Source organism: Harpegnathos saltator, unplaced genomic scaffold (assembly GCF_003227715.2).
Source record: "Harpegnathos saltator strain DR-91 unplaced genomic scaffold, Hsal_v8.6 scaffold696, whole genome shotgun sequence".
Taxonomy (NCBI): domain Eukaryota; kingdom Metazoa; phylum Arthropoda; class Insecta; order Hymenoptera; family Formicidae; genus Harpegnathos; species Harpegnathos saltator.
The window spans coordinates 201,904-217,866 of record NW_020230533.1 but is presented as its reverse complement, the minus strand read 5'-3'; the positions used below and the strand labels follow the sequence as shown (position 1 = coordinate 217,866).

At 49.5% G+C, this 15,963-nt stretch overlaps 1 protein-coding gene across 1 annotated transcript in view; it reads right to left on the bottom strand.

The window, feature by feature from the left end:
- The window catches only part of dve (SATB1_N and homeodomain domain-containing protein dve), a 62,610-nt gene extending 47,852 nt beyond the window's left edge, over positions 1–14,758 (bottom strand). The window contains exons 1-2 of the mRNA XM_011148730.2: positions 14,184–14,758; positions 3,193–3,463 (exon numbers count right to left, since the gene is read on the bottom strand). Coding sequence (XP_011147032.1) covers positions 3,193–3,463; positions 14,184–14,252 — 340 coding nt within the window. The 5' untranslated portion in view covers positions 14,253–14,758. The remainder of the gene's footprint in view (positions 1–3,192; positions 3,464–14,183) is intronic.
- Between the last annotated feature and the right edge of the window lie 1,205 nt (positions 14,759–15,963).

The window sequence follows — 15,963 nt, the reverse complement described above, 5'->3', positions numbered from 1 at the left end:
CTCCCTTTCCCGGTTCCATAACAACGACGCGGGAAAAACAAGCGGCGGCAGACTGAAGGGAGAGAAACGCACGCGGATTTAATGGCAAATTTTGCGACAACGTAAATGACAGATTAGGCGCGCGCGTAACCGCGAATTCAATTTTAGTCGTCCCTTCGGCTTTATATACACGTACGGGGCCAGCTTCCCTCTCCGCTTTGTAGCAACTTCGTCCATTTTGCGGGGAAAGCGGGATATGTGGGGAGGGGTGAAAGTATTACCCGCTGTCCGCGGTACAATATAATTATAACTGGTCTGTGCTTAAAAGAAACGTAACCAAACGAAACTATAACAGTATTCTCGCGACGTCTGATCGACTATGAATTTACGATAAAACCTATAATAGAAAAAAAAGTATTTTCTCGAGAGAGAATGAAACACTGCCATATATTATATTATAAGGTGTATATAAGAAAAAGAAAAGTATTTTCGAGAAAATAAAAAATTTCCTTATGTTTTGCTATCGACAATAATCAAGTTGCGCAAATGCTTCTTTCAGCACCTAATGTAGAAAAATATATATCTGGCGCGTTAGATGCTTAATTTTTGACGATAAATTTCGGCTCTTTGACACCTGCTGTCCTAGAGGCTTCACCTCTGTCGCTGGAAGAAAATAAATTGAAAATTTATAATTTTGCCGAATGCGAAAGAGGGAGCTTGCGTACGCGCGTCACGCCTGCGTGTTTATACAGCGTTTAATTCTCGCTGCAAACGGACGCGTGCAAATTGTTTCCACCGCATTATCGAGGATCAAGGAAATACCGCCGATAGTCTATCTCGTTTACGAGCTTTAACGACCCCTCTCGCGCAACTTCCATCGGGTATGTACGTCTTCGTCATTCTTAGCGGAAGCGGACTTCGTGGCGCGACATAACGACTGAGTTTTTGAATTGTCTCGAATGAGAGAGACGACAGCGTTTCCAAGGCAGGGCTCTCTGCAATCCTGTGTTCATCCCTGAACAACGATCTTCTTACAACGGTCATTTTTTTTACTACGGTCGATTTGTCATTACGTTGTAATTATGTTGCAAAAATAATAAACTTCGAGTTCACATTTCCTTTCTGCTTTCGCCATTTCATCCACTGCCGTTTATTTATTTGTCGTTCAATTAGATATCTAACAATGACATTAATGAAATACATTTCTTTTTCTTTTTTTTCTTTCTTCTTTTTCCTTTCTCTCCGCTTTTTTTCCGGTGCTAAGGAAAGAAGCATTTGCGCGATCTTACCTTTCCGAAATTATCAGTTATATTTGATTTGTTGACAAAAGCTATAAAAATGTTATCAGTACTACGGTGATTTGTCATTACGTTGTAATTATGTTGCAAAAATAATAAACTTCGTCGAGTTCACATTTCCTTTCTGCTTTCGCCATTTCATCCACTGCCGTTTATTTATTTGTCGTTCAATTAGATATCTAACAATTGCATTAATGAAATACATTTCTTTTTCTTTTTTTCTATCTTCTTTTTCCTTTCTCTCCGCTTTTTTTCCGGTGCTAAGGAAAGAAACATTTGCGCGACCTTACCTTTCCGAAATTATCAGTTATATTTGATTTGTTGACAAAAGCTATAAAAATGTTATCAGTACTACGGTGATTTGTCATTACGTTGTAATTATGTTGCAAAAATAATAAACTTCGTCGAGTTCACATTTCCTTTCTGCTTTTGCCATTTCATCCACTGCCGTTTATTTATTTGTCGTTCAATTAGATATCTAACAATGACATCAATGAAATACATTTCTTTTTCTTTTTTTTCTTTCTTCTTTTTCCTTTCTCTCCGCTTTTTTTCCGGTGCTAAGGAAAGAAGCATTTGCGCGATCTTACCTTTCCGAAATTATCAGTTATATTTGATTTGTTGACAAAAGCTATAAAAATGTTATCAGTACTACGGTGATTTGTCATTACGTTGTAATTATGTTGCAAAAATAATAAACTTCGTCGAGTTCACATTTCCTTTCTGCTTTCGCCATTTCATCCACTGCCGTTTATTTATTTATCGTTAAATTAGATATCTAATTTCTTTTCTCTTCTTCCTTTTTTTCCGCTTTTCTTCCGGTGCTAAGGAGAAGAGCGTTTGCGCAATCTCACCTTTCTGAAATTATCAGTTATATTTGATTTGTTGACAAAAACAAAAAGAATGTTGTCATCACGCTGCAGTATGCGACAAACACGCAGTGTTGCTCGAGACCGAGAGAAGCGAGGCGTGCGTAGTGTGCATTTTAAATATCCTCTACTCTCTCACTTGCCCTTTTATTCGTATTATACACAAAAGCCACGCCGCCGGCCTTCGTCGGTTGCGAGACGCGACGGCGATTAACGCCGCTTCCGTTCGGCGGAGTGCATTAATGGACGTGACATCGGCGCATCGTTACCGCATTTTCCTTGCCAGCGTCACCGGTAATCCCGACCGAGTTCGCGCTGTAAAGACGCCAAAGCTGTTTTCACACGGCCCTGTCTCTCTCGTAAAAGGTAACTTAATTCGCCCGGCGAATCGAAGATTTACGGCCACGGGGACCCTGCCCAAGCCGTCAAACCCGGGATGCAACCCGAGGTAATGGGGTGTGCATACGTGCGCACTCGTAGGAACGGGCAAGACGGCGAGGAAATGAAAAGAGAGAAAAAAAGAAAAAGAAAACATGGGGTGAACGTTTGATTGTGTACGCGACGAGATCCGTACAAGATCCGTTAAGCTCGGCGATTGAGCGTCGTTTTTGTGTATCACTTACGCGGCATCTTTTTCTCTCTTACATTACGGCGCGCAAAAATTTCACACATTCGTCGAACGACGCGCTAATGAGATAATCATTGAAATTTATACGATCGCTGGAGTTAGCCTGTCTTTCTCCCCCCCCCCCGCCCCCTTTCGCCACCGCTTCCGTGTCGAAGCAGCACATTCATAAATCTCCCATTGCAAATTGAATGTGACGCGACGCTGCGTTTCTTATTTCGCACGCAGCGCCGCCGCGGAGAAATATTAATAATTCAAGAGAGAAGAATAGCAATAGATATATCGCAATGTTATACAACCGCGCGACACATAGCGATTGTGCGCACGCCGATCAGTTTATCAATTCGTTGGATTTACGGTATCGATGCGAGTTCGATAAAAGCGAAGGCGCACGAGAGAGGAAGAATGGAGAAGAACTTACCGGTGCTGGAGGCGGTTTTGCTGAGATCAAAGCCCTCCTGCTTGGGGCTGGCGTTGATTTCTTGCTTCGGGTGCTGATTGTGCGCAGAGAACGGTGTCTGAGGCGCGCTCAGAGGTGTCTGCGACTGCAACGGGTGCACCAGCGTGGGCTGAGGTGTGCTCTGCGGCTGAGACTGCTGGGACTGATGAGACTGAGGACTCCTCGGTAACGAGGACACGCTGCTGGGTCTGGATGGTGGCGAGGCCTTGTGTGTCAACGCCAAAGCTTGGCTCTGCAATCCCGGGAACATATTATTGGCCAATAAGCACGTCTCACGTGTACGCTTCATCTTCGACGATAGGCGCGATTGCGACGAAACATTTAACTTCGGGACCATAAGCGAGAGAGAGAGAGAGAGAGAGAGAGAGAGAGAAAGAGAGAGCGTATCGATGAAGCAACGTGTGAAAAAGTCGCAAGAATTCGGTAGACTTTGCATTCCGCGAGACGGGACATTTGCCGTGGTGCACAAAGAAGAGATTAACCCTTTAACACCTACTGGTAACTATAGTTACCAGAGACGTATTTAAGAATCCATAACTTAGTGAAAAACGGAGATATTTTCGTTTTCTTTGCACCTGCGCTGTAAATGTGAATTCTTCTTCTAAAAAATGCTGTATAGATTGTATGTAGATTCGGTTTAGTCTGTCTTTAGCTCAGTTTTAATGGTAACATGTTTTGTCAAATTCCAAGTAGGCATAGTTAGCATTGTTACTGACTCTCTAGAAGTGCACTATAAATGAATAGATTGGTGTCTGTTATAATTTTATACATTTGGAAGCTTTCTCAGATGCAAAATGTGAAATTAAAAGAATACAGAAATTCAAAATGGCGGATCCGATATGGTGAACACGGAAATCGAGAAATCAAGCTATTTTCGTGAAACCTGGTGACCTACAGCACTTTTTATGCGGCGGTAAAATGAAGGGACGAATATCTTATAGATCACCATCTAAATGGTGATCTATAAGATATTCTTCTGAAATAGTAAGCTCGACGTTCTGGATGATGACGCTCGTCATTCACAAATATAGTAAAGTTTCAGCTGAAAAATGTCAAGCTGACTATCAGAATTATGTCGTATAGATTACCTTTCATTCTTCTCTGTATAGGTTGCTCATTTCGTATATGCTTCTAGGATCCAAGTCATATTTACCGATAAACACATAAAACGAACGATAAAAAAACCAACATAAAATTCTGTTCTATTTTTGTTTTGGTTATCGCTACTTGTAGCCTTAGTTCCAAAAAACTCAAATTTTATTCTGAAAACACTTATAAAAAAATCGGGCGTTAAAGGGTCAATAAGGGGGGACGCGGTTTTAGAGTAGCGTGATTAGTACATTTTTACGTCTGCTGTTTAAATTCACCGGCGGCTTCTGTTTCGTCCCCGGCAAGTTGCCGCGGGCGGAAATATTTTCCTTGCGCGAGAGCGCGTTATGCAAATTATTTTGATGCTTATTTCATCGCTCGTTTGTGAATAATCCCTCGGGAGAGTGCGGTAATCGCCGCGGAGTAATATAAATCCTTCGCTGTCCTTAATCTCTTAATCATTGAAGACAAAATTCCCCGGCGCGTGTAGCGCGCGCTCCTGACATGCGCGCGGGATTTTTTCATTTCACACCGCGGCGCCCGCCGCCGTGAAATTTCCGCAAAGAGGCCGCTCTCGAAACTCTCGCGAGCCTCGCGAGTTTCTCGCACACTCGCGGATATTGCGATCATTAATATCTAAAATTATTGCGTCTGACATATCGTCGTGAGCCAGTGTTATTAGGTGCCCTACTTGTCTCTCTGTTGTCTCAACTGTCGCACGTTTAAAGTGTCGAAGATCAGCCGCGCTAACGCGATTGACAATCGTCATCGAGAATGCCTCGCACCGCCGAGCCTTAACATTAACCCGTGCCCTCGCGGCTTTCCCGCGATTTTCTTTACGCGCTTTACGCGCGCGCGCGCGCGCGAACCGTAAAATCGAGCTTCGCTCGAGCGTTGCAGCGCCGAGGCGACGCGACGTGTCGTGAGAACAACGACGGGCGCGATTCTGACATCATGATATTTCCGATCGAAATGTGACTCTATTAAAAAATTCAATTGGCGAATCGGCTATGCGCGATCCGAGGCGGCGGCTGTCCGTGCGATTAAAAAAGCCTTCGGCGGCAATTCAGCCGTGTGGGAGCGTCGCCTAAACGCGGTCGAATCTGCGACGTTTCGGTCGCAGCCCGAACGAGCCGGATGATCTAAGCGTCGTCGCCGATGAAATCTGAGCACGTGCTCAATTCCGAGCGGCGAGCCAGCTAAGGCATAAGCGCGGACTTAGATTTATGTATGAGTGAACTGAACTTAACACTAACGGCTAAGCCGTCCACGGTGTTAACTGGGGTCAACTGGGCCCAGAATGCGACAATCCTACACCACCGCCGCCGCCGCCGCCGCCGTTGAGATGTGCGAAATGCACCGCGTCTCTCGCGCGCGGTTTTCGTCGTCTGGAAACTGGATCGTCGATGACGCCTTTGTGGAATACGACCGACGACGTGGAGCGCGCAAGCGGCAGAACAACGAGTCGAGATGCGAGCAGACGTTTAACCCTCCGTGATCCTCCGCGACTTCCTGCCGCGCTCGTGCTCTCGCTCTCGCAATCAGCGATTTTTTCGCGGCTACTTAACCTCGTTATTTAATTACAGGATTATAGAATTTAATCGGGCACTAACACAAACGCACACACACACACACACACACACATCGACCAACCGTGACGCGACCTTGAATAATTGACGACCGTTTGCGTTACATTAATTTTCGAGGACTAGCTGACAGTTCCGCGACGCTCGTTCTCGCTCGCTCGTGTTCGCATCGCGAGTTTTGCGCTCGCGTTAATTAACCCCTTTAAGACGATTGAATTTTAGTCCCTCGGTCTCTCTCTCTCTCTCTCTCTCTCACTTTTGCAACATCCGCAACACTTTATTTTCGATATCCCCGGCAGGGGATATTGAAACAAGTGCACGATCGCGTGGAGCTTGAACTGAACTTGGGCGGCTCGACGCGCTTTCTCTCTCTCTCTCTCTCTCTCTCTCTCTCTCTCTCTCTCTTTTTCTCAACCTGCGACCTTCGAAAAGCCATTTCTACGCGTCACCTTGCGCCGATCTAACTGCCGATCGACTGCGAAGAATCGACCGATGATTTTTTCACTTGCCCGGACTGTACCGGGGTACCAGCTACTGTTTCGGGAGCTGCTTCGAGGTATGCACTCGCAAAAAACACGTCAGACCGCTGAAGACCCGGGCCTGGAGCGGGAGTGAGTGAGAGGAAGAGGAAGAGGAAGAAGAAGAAGAAGAAGAAGAAGAAGAAGAAGAAGAAGAAGAAGAAGATGAAGAAGAAGAAGAAGAGGAAGGCGGAGGGCTGAGAGGGGAGCGGGATGCCTGAAGGTGCCGAAGAGAGCGGCAGGGAGGAGGGAGGGAGGGAGGGAGGGAGGGAGGGAGAGGGAGGGAGAGAAAGGCCGGACCAGCCGGCCGGCCGGCCGGAGTCGTTGACGGAAGAGAGATGAGCGGAGCGAAGGGCCCCGGAGGGCCCACGTGGGCCGGAGGAGGACCGACGACGAGTCCGCGGCTCGTTTCCACGCGAGCAAGGAAGACGAACGCGAGGAGCCGAAAGCTGCAGCGTATAAGAAGGGGCAACAGGTGGATGGGGTTAGCGGCTTATCCGGCTAACGCCCCAAGTGATATCGCGGTAACTCCGTCGTGACGCGCGAGGGGTTACGACGGTGTTGTCGTAAAATCAGGAATTTCGATTCGCCCATCGATCCGACCGCCGCCGCCGCGGCCTCGAAAATTCGCCGCGATTTACGTACGAAAGTGCGTACGCCGCCCTCCGAGAGCCACGTTGACGCTCGGGAGCGCCGTGTCTCCCGACAGACCTCGCTTCGCCGAACGATAAGAACGAGGTCTTATCGTCCGAGAGCGGCTCGCGCTCTCTCAGATCTCTCAGGAAAACGCGGTCGTAATTAATTTACGACCGCGTGTCCCAGCGCCCCTCGTGTGTAAGGGCGCATAAGAAGGCGCGAGAATATATCGGAGGGCGTGGACAAAGTTAAGATAAAAAGCTTATCCGGGCTTTAGTCGGCAATCGGAAATGCTCTCGTCGAGCGACCTGGCTTATCCGACCTGCTCTAAAGGAGATCGTTATTTCGTACAGATGCGTTATTATCGCAAACTGATGAAGTCTTTCGAGATTTGGAATATTCCCCGACGAGAGAATAGTTCAACGAGAACCGAGTGAAACGGATCACCTCTGCTAACGACCGAACGCGAGATAAGCTCGCGCTCGTCGTCGAAGGGTAGCGACGTAGCGGAGCGTTCAACGACGGGAGGATCATCAGGCGAGAGTCATCAGCGAAACGCGATACTCGCTCGGCTGATTTTTGCAAATGCGACAAAGGCTCTCACTACATCCGTCAGGCGCGCTGCCCACGCGGGCGGCGCGGCGGCGGTCTCGATGTCGCGGCTGCTTCCGATAGATTTCGAGCGAGAACCGGGCCCGGCCCGGTTTGAGCAAAATAGTCCGCGAATCCGCGCGGTTGCCCCCGGAATGCCGAATGCGGACAGTGTGACAAGGGTAAAAATGGAACGGCGGTAAATAATTAACGGCGCAACGGCCCGCCTGCGATATCGCCGCGCGACCGAGCGGCGACAGTTCGGCAGCGTTTATCGACGGATCAGCTTATCTACCGGGTGTAACGGAGATACGCAGCTACGGTACGGTGTTTCCTGCTAGTGTGTTTCCCGTTAAGGCGATAACCTTAATCGCTGACCGAGCGCGAGATCCTCGGCGCGCGGCGGCGGCGGAGCCGGAGCCCCGCCGGGCTTTCAGAAATTCAGCGCGCGCGATCGGGATCGCCGCGGCAACGAGCTTACGTAAGGCCGAATCGCGATGACAGCCTTTAACGTTCGGCCAATTGAACGGGCGCTTCTTTTCGGCGTATATATCTTACGTCAGCGGCCGCCGCTGTCGCGCAGCTAATTCGAAGAGAAAAAGAATGAATTAACAAGAAAGAATCCGCGACACACTCTGCTCGATCCCTTCGCGTCGTCCCATCCTCCCTCCCTCCCTCCCTCCTTTCCTTTCCTCTCCCTCTTCGCGGCCTCTTCGTCGCGCCCTGACGCGTTCGGTGCGCGTAAATTACCGTGCGCGCGTTCGCCTCGCTCGTCTTTATTAATTCCTCGAACCTCAGCCGCGTTTTAACCCACGAGCTCTTTCTCTCTTCCTCGCGCGCGTCACGAAAATTCGCGCGCCGCCTCGCGCGACTCGCCGCCGGGTCTCTTCGCTTTCGGCAGCACGTTATTCGGACCGGGAAACAATTCGACGGTAACGCTGAGACAGCCGGTCGGGCCGAAATTCCACCAGATCCTGCGGATAGGCCCAGCGGCCTGACTGACAGCTCAGTTCCATTTTGTTTTGCTTGGCGCGAGCGAAATTTCGGGTGCGTGAGTCGTTGACTTCTCCGTGGCATTTTTCCTACGCTTCGCGAGCATCTCGTGGACTCGAGCGAGCATTTCCACTCTCCAGCGAATCGTCGCTCAACGACGCGAAAGATCCTCGCGTCTTTAAAATCATCGCTACATCGTTGCTATCTTTTCCTCTTTGTTCCTGAGAGGTATTAGATAAAAAATGTCAAGTTGCAAATTTTCAAAGTTCACATTATTTGAGCGGTATTGAGCGGTACAAATTACACCAGCAATTTTCGAATACTCCGACAACAGTGACAAGAGAGATGTGTTCTTGCGCGAGCGCCACGCCGTCGTAAATCAGTCGAAAGTATTCTGCGGCCACCTAATTTGCAATTTAACATAATAGCGCGCGTTAGTGTGCGCCGCGCACTACTAATCACAGTTCGTAAATCTGCTTAACAAAATTTAATGCGATCCACTATCTATTTCGCCGCGTGCCGATAATTCGCTATCTTCTGGTGATGATCGCGTCGCGGGACGGAATTAAATGTGGCGCGACCCACATTAATCTGCGACATTCTAATCATGCTTATCGAAATATCAGCTCGCGGCGATATCCGCGAGCGATAATTGGTCCTCTCTTTGTGACAGATAATCCGCGGATTGATGCGTCGACGATCACGTTACGTAAATTGTTGCCGAGCGTAGTGCCAGGTGCCCAGTTCCTAAGTGCAAAATATGGTCGAGCCAAAGATTAGAAAGCAGCAGATACGATCTTGCGTCGGGAATGATCGCCGATTTCGAGGGGTTTACCGGAGAGCGCAGCGAGGTTACGAGTATAATTCGAAAATTACAGCTCGCGGCCGGCGGCACGCGCAAATCCTTTATCCTTTCATGTTAACGCGAGGAAAGCGTTTGCGAATGCGTTCGACGTCGCGTACATGCACACACAATCCGGTACGATCCTTTATACATCGCTCTCCGTAACGAGCAGAATAAACAACGCACCGCGAGCGACTTTTGTCCGCGCGAATTTTCGGCATTTAATCGCTTGTAACTTGAGCCAACGAGAAGTATGCCGCATGAAAAGTCCTGGGGTTGGGAAATAGAAAAGGAAGAATGAAAAAAAAAGAAGCAACACGAATAAGGTAAATGTAACCCAGTAACCGCCGGACCTTTAAGCGTAGGTCGTCACAAAAGATACAGAATATAATATTAAGAATAGTTTTGATATAAATATTTGCGTTCATTCGAAAACTTAAGACTCCCTCAAGTAGAGAAAAATGATTTAAACCAATGTATATATCTATTATTAATGAAATATTTACGCAAGTGATAAAGTGCATTAATGTACCAGTGATTAGACCAGTTGAAATAGATTGTGTTCGGATATAATTGTCTCAGTGTCTGACCGCGATTAGAAAACTAGTACGTGCCGACGGGAAATAATATAAGTATAGATAAGTATAGCTATCTGTTAATGAATTTACTAACTATTGACCATTACTTTGCCGAGCCACAGGTGCACACTTATTTAATTAATTTTTATTTCAATACAAAAAGTATCAAATTGGGTATGTTTTTTCAACTAATCCTCAAATATCGCAGCTCTCTTTTACAATAATTATTACAATAATTATTACCTTCATTCGTCATTATTGTTAAAATAAATAGTAAATAATTTTTTTCAAAGTAGTCAGATATACTGGCACGTTTACCTAACCCGGTAAAAAACCCGGTAAAGTGTTACCGCGGCGATAGGAAGAAAGTCCTTAAGAAGAAAGTTATTCAAAATCAATTAAATTATTAACATTCCACACGCGTCGCCGCCAACGACGCGATCCCTCGGATAGCGTTCTTCGCTCGAAAAGCAAAACTGCACTTGACCGCTGACGGTTTTATTTTCACACGCGCGTAGCGGCGAGGCGGAGGCGACGGCGCTGGCGAATTGCGCGAGACGAGACGAAATTTCCTTCGCGAGAATAATATTCAGCGAGGAAACAAAAGACGCGGTATAAAAGGGACGATGTAAAAGGCCTGGCGGAGAGGACCGCGAGAGCTCTACCTGCGCGTTTGATATATCGGCTTCGGCGGCCGGATAGATGGATTACAATCATTCCGGGAGCTGGGGTGGTCAAATACCGTGACCATGCGTGCTTCAAACGTATCCTCGCGCACGCACACCTATACGTATGGCGCACTTTCGAGTACACACGTGGCGCCCGTGCGTGCAACGCGCGCTGCAAGGACGTATTTTCAAGCGCCAGAACGCAGAAGGTACACGCCGCGGCGGCACGGAACATTTTCAAAATCACGAGCTGCTTCTCCCTCGCCGTGTACGCGCGTACTTTCGGATTTCTCGCGGTCTGCCGGGTGCCGCTCGCGAACTCATCATCGCTTGCGTTTAACTGTGCCCGCGCCGCGGATTGTTATCGCGCTGTTGCAACGTCGATAACAATACGGGAATTTGATTAGCCGCCCGAAACGGCACGTTTATTTTTATCTGTATGTATAATTGTCGTACACTTTCTCACTCTGTTGCTTTGTATCCTCGACGACTTGATTTTAATGATCGCGGTTGATATCGCGGAAAGACTGAGAGAAAAGGGGAGGGGAAGGATACGAAGAATTTTCAATGTCCTCTCTCTCTCTCTCTCTCTCTCTCTCTCTCTCTCTCTCTCGCACGTCGCGTAATTCAGCCGGGAGAGAATACTTTTCATGTTTTGTATATCTCTCTATGGAAACGAACGAACTGCGGGGATGAGTCTTATAATACCGTGGACCAGGGGAAGAGTTAATCTCTCGTATTTCGGAATAACAGTGTTACGGGATTACATTTGGCCTGTGACTTCTTTTCTGGGATACAACTGCGCGCGCGCGCGCGCGGATATGGACAATGCACAGCTCTCGAGGTGTTCCCGTACAAATTGAGCAAACGCCGTTCGATGCTCTTTCACAAGAAAGAGATCGGGATATTTAGCGGCGAGGATATTTAGCGGTGTGGATATTTAGCGAATCGGCCGCAGCGTCCAGCGTTCTTGGAGAAAACATTGGTTAATCTCATTAAAATTGCAGTCATCCTCGACGAGCGACCACAGCCTGTCGTTGGCTCGAACACGAGAGCGACGAGATAGCGATATATGCGCGAGCGAGATGCGTCGTCATTAACAGCGAGGCTCACTGCAAAAACGTGCCGCGTGCTCCTAATAATTCCCGCACTGTGCGATCATCGACACACACGTCATAAGCGTTATTGTTTCAGAGCAGAGCGCACGGCGAGGCGAGGCGAGGCGAGTCGCTCAGCCGAGGTGCAGCAACCTCGCGTCATTTTCGCGCCGGTGAAACTCGCCATCTATCAAACCGCTTATCCCTTCGGCCGACTTAATAATTCCTTTTTATAATGACGAAGGCGCGCGCGGAGTTAGAATGATTGATGGCGAACCGGAGCGTGTCGTATTAACGATGACCTCGCCTCGGCTGCGCTTCGCCGTGGCGAAGCCCCGCGCGCGCGTCAGATGGCCCCTCGCGAATCCTCGTCTCTCATCTTGGCGATATTTTTTTACCGCCGGTAATTTTTCGACTCGGCCGAAGGCGGCCGACGATCGACGAGAGATCGAACGAACGAACGAACGAACGAACGAACGAACGAACGAACGAACGAACGAACGAACGAACGAACGAACGAACGAACGAACGAACGAACGAACGAACGAACGGTCAATGGAGACACGCGGTCTTATTCCGCTGAATGCCAGAACATGAACACGGTCGTGCCACAGGAAGAAGGCAGGGGCACATCCGTATCGTGGTCAGAACCCGTGACCCCCCGATATATACGTGGCCGCGTGTAAACGTACGCGCGTCCGTCCACACAGCACACACGCGAGCCGCGGCTTTGCCAAGGATTATCCCCCACCCCTCGTTGCCCTCGCTTTTCATTGTAAAATCGCGAAGTATCGGATATATACGCAGGTGCTGAATTCGACCCCGAATTTTTCATGCGGCCCGTCGAAGAAAAGTGAACCAGCGAGAGGAGAGGAGAGGCGAGGCGAGGAGAGGAGAGGAGAGGAGAGGAGAGGAGAGGAGAGGCGAGGCGAGTCGCCCGACATCGCGCGGCTGCGCTGCGGCGAGCGTTATTACGCTCGCGCGCGAATAATTATTTCCTTCTCGCATTCAGCCGATCATATCTACGTCAGGCGATCGTGCGTCTTACAAATAACATCGCCTTTTACCTTTCTGTTTTCCTCGTTGTAGACTGCGAGTGCGCGCTCGAATTCATAAAGGAGTCGCTCTCGCCGGCGTATCTCTGTTGTTTTAATTTATAACGACGCGCGTTTTCGCGAGGGAAGAGCGCGCGACGCGACTCCGCGCCGCGTTGAGAGATCTTCGCGGAGATGAAAATGCCGGAGGTGAAAGTGCGAATCTCCGTGATTTTCTTTTGCCCCGTCGCTTCTGCATTCGTTGCGACGCAGAAGCGGAGGGCAGCGCGGCCCGTTTGCTTATTTTGGGTGTCGGGATAATCGCACGCATCACACGTGAAGTGGTCGGCTGCTTTGAGACGCGAAAGAATGTGCCAAATTGATGACGAGGAATTAAGCGGACTGAAAGCGCCCAGGGGTGCAAGAAGCGGTAGGGTAGCCAATTAGCTGTGTAATGCCAGAAAGGGGTTGCTTCTCGCCCCTCGTGCTGCTCTCGCCGGCAACGAATATAAACGCTGCGTTATTTTTATGTGCAAGTTTGGCGGCGGAGGAGGAGGAGGAGGAGGAGGAGGAGGAGGAGGAGAGAGAGAGAGAGAGAGAGAGGGAGAGAGAGAGAGAGAGAGAGAGAGAGAGAGTCCCCGCGAGAACGATGCCACGTTAATCCACCGCGTAAACGTCTTTGTCGGGGAATTTGATATTCCACGTCAAATTAGGCTTTCCGTAAACTCGATTTATGGGGCGAAAGGGTGGAAAGAAAGAGAAGGAGGGGAAGTGCATGGAAATAATATAAAATATGATGCATCGATCGCGCAGTCTCATTTTCCACCTTCCACCGCTCGTATTTATCTGCAAAAATTATTTCTCAAGCGTGGAGAGACGCAAGTCCCCCCCGTGCATTCGGATGTTCGAAACGTCACTCTCTCAGTCCTCTTTGAACTCTTGCTGTTTTTGCGAGCAATTTTTATCAACGGAGTAGCCGCACATTGTGGCCGGCAGCGACCGGCGCTAAAATATCGCCGCGTCTCATTAATTTACGTATGAAACGTAAGCAAGTGCGCGCGACAAATTAAATTTACAGCCGCCACGGAGGCGATGAAACGGGCTCGCGAATATTACATGTACATCGCGAGGCGCGCGTTCATTTAGCGCACTTTTGCCGATTCAAGCTCGAGTCGAGCGTTATATATAAATAATAACGAGCGGAAAATCAGCGCTGCGGTCGACGCGACCTGAATTTCCTCGGAAGAAACGAACGCGATCCCGTCGACAAATTGCCCCGATGTGCGACAACTCCGTCCGGCCTGAAACGAAGGATTACCTGCACTTGGTCCGTCTTAGCAGCCACCCATGCCTCTACGAAAGTGTCCATCGCGCTCTGAAAATCCATTCCCTTGCGGGGCCCCTCAATAGTTTTCCTGAGCCTCGGAAGTCGCAGCCATTCGTGACATGTCACGTAGCTCTTGAATCCTCACAAATTCGCGCTGTCGATACCGTCGATGTGTATGCGCCGTGTGTGTGTGTGTGTGTGTGTGTGTGTGTGTTGTGTGTGTGTATATATGTATGTATCTGTGTGCCCGCGCCCGCGAGCTGACACTTATTAGCCGAGAGTCAGATACAGCAATAAGAAAGACGCCGACAGTGTCTCTTCAAGTGTCAATACATATCTTGTCCCTCGGAACAGTTTTACGTCACACTGCGAGACCACCCGCGCGTGTCGCGACGAATATCGGCGCGATAGCAAGCTTGACATGAAACTTTCTATATTCACGATTGAGATCACAGATGTGTGTGTGTGTGTGTGTGTGTGTGCGCTGGGACGCGCCGCGCCGCGGTCGCGAGAGTGTCCACCTCCGCTTGTCTCTCTCTCTCTCTCTCTCTCTCTCTCTCTCTCTCTCTCTCTCTCTCTCTCTCTCTCTCTCTCTCTTTCTCTCTCTCTCTCTCTCTCTGTATATTCTAACGACTTTTCTACTGTTCTACGTCTTAATTCCTCGCTAACGAATGCGCTCGACGATTAGCGCGTGCTGCCTCTCGGCCAATTTCCTCCCCCCTTTTTTCTCTCCTCTTCTTCCTTTTTCCTGCCCGTTCCTCCGAACCGTGCGAGACCACTCGGACACGCCTACGATCGTATATACTACACGATCTCGCTCCTATATAAGCTCTATTTGGTATAGCGTGAAATATTAAATACGACAGAACGGGCCGCGTACTAGTGACTAGACTGCGGAAAATCACACACGTGCTCGCAACTCATTACGATAAGTATCGTGTCCGGAGCGAAGCTCCTCCCGTTCGAGCGATCTGTGCAGTCCTCCTCCACCGCTCGCTCTCTCGATCGCACCAGTCGTCGCGGCGGCGCGGCGCTCGTGCGTCCAGGACGTCACGTACACGATTTGCTCAACACCGGCGAGTCCGAGTCCCCCGATTATCGATCACCAAGGTCGATCACCTGTCGTCGCTCATCTCCTCCGGGAGAACCACTATTTTTCGGCGCTCACGCGCACCTCGTCACTGCTTATCGGAACCGAACATGTGCGTGCTCCGAAACTCGGCTCTGATCGATCTCTTCAGGGTTCTTCTCCTCCGGGACAGAAAGAGAAAGAGAGACAGTGAGGGAGAAAGAGAGGAACAGGGAGGAAGAAGGAGAGAGGGAGAGAGGGAGAGAGAGAGAGAGAGAGAGAGAGAGAGGGAGAGAAAGAAAGAGAAAAAAAAGAGAGAGAGGGAGAGAAAGAGAGAGAGAGAGAGAGAGAGAGAGAGAGAGAGAGAGAGAAAGAGAGAAAGAGGAAGCCTCCGCGCCGCCGAGGATCCAATCGCGACCGCGTTCACATCGTTCCCGCTCCTCCGTCCAGGATGACTCTCTGGATTTCAGCAACCACGACTGGCGATCGGGCCGGGCACCGGCCAAATGTCATCCGCGACTCGCCGAGGACGAGCACGGGCCACGAGGACAACACGTTCGCAAGCAACGGCGTTCGAGCCGCGACTGTGCGCGTCGAGGCGTCGCGGCGCTCGTTCTGCCCCTACGACGCCCTACCCGCGAGCGCGCGTATCAACCCCACCACCATGTCGCCGCCGCCGCCGCCGCCACTACCACTACCATC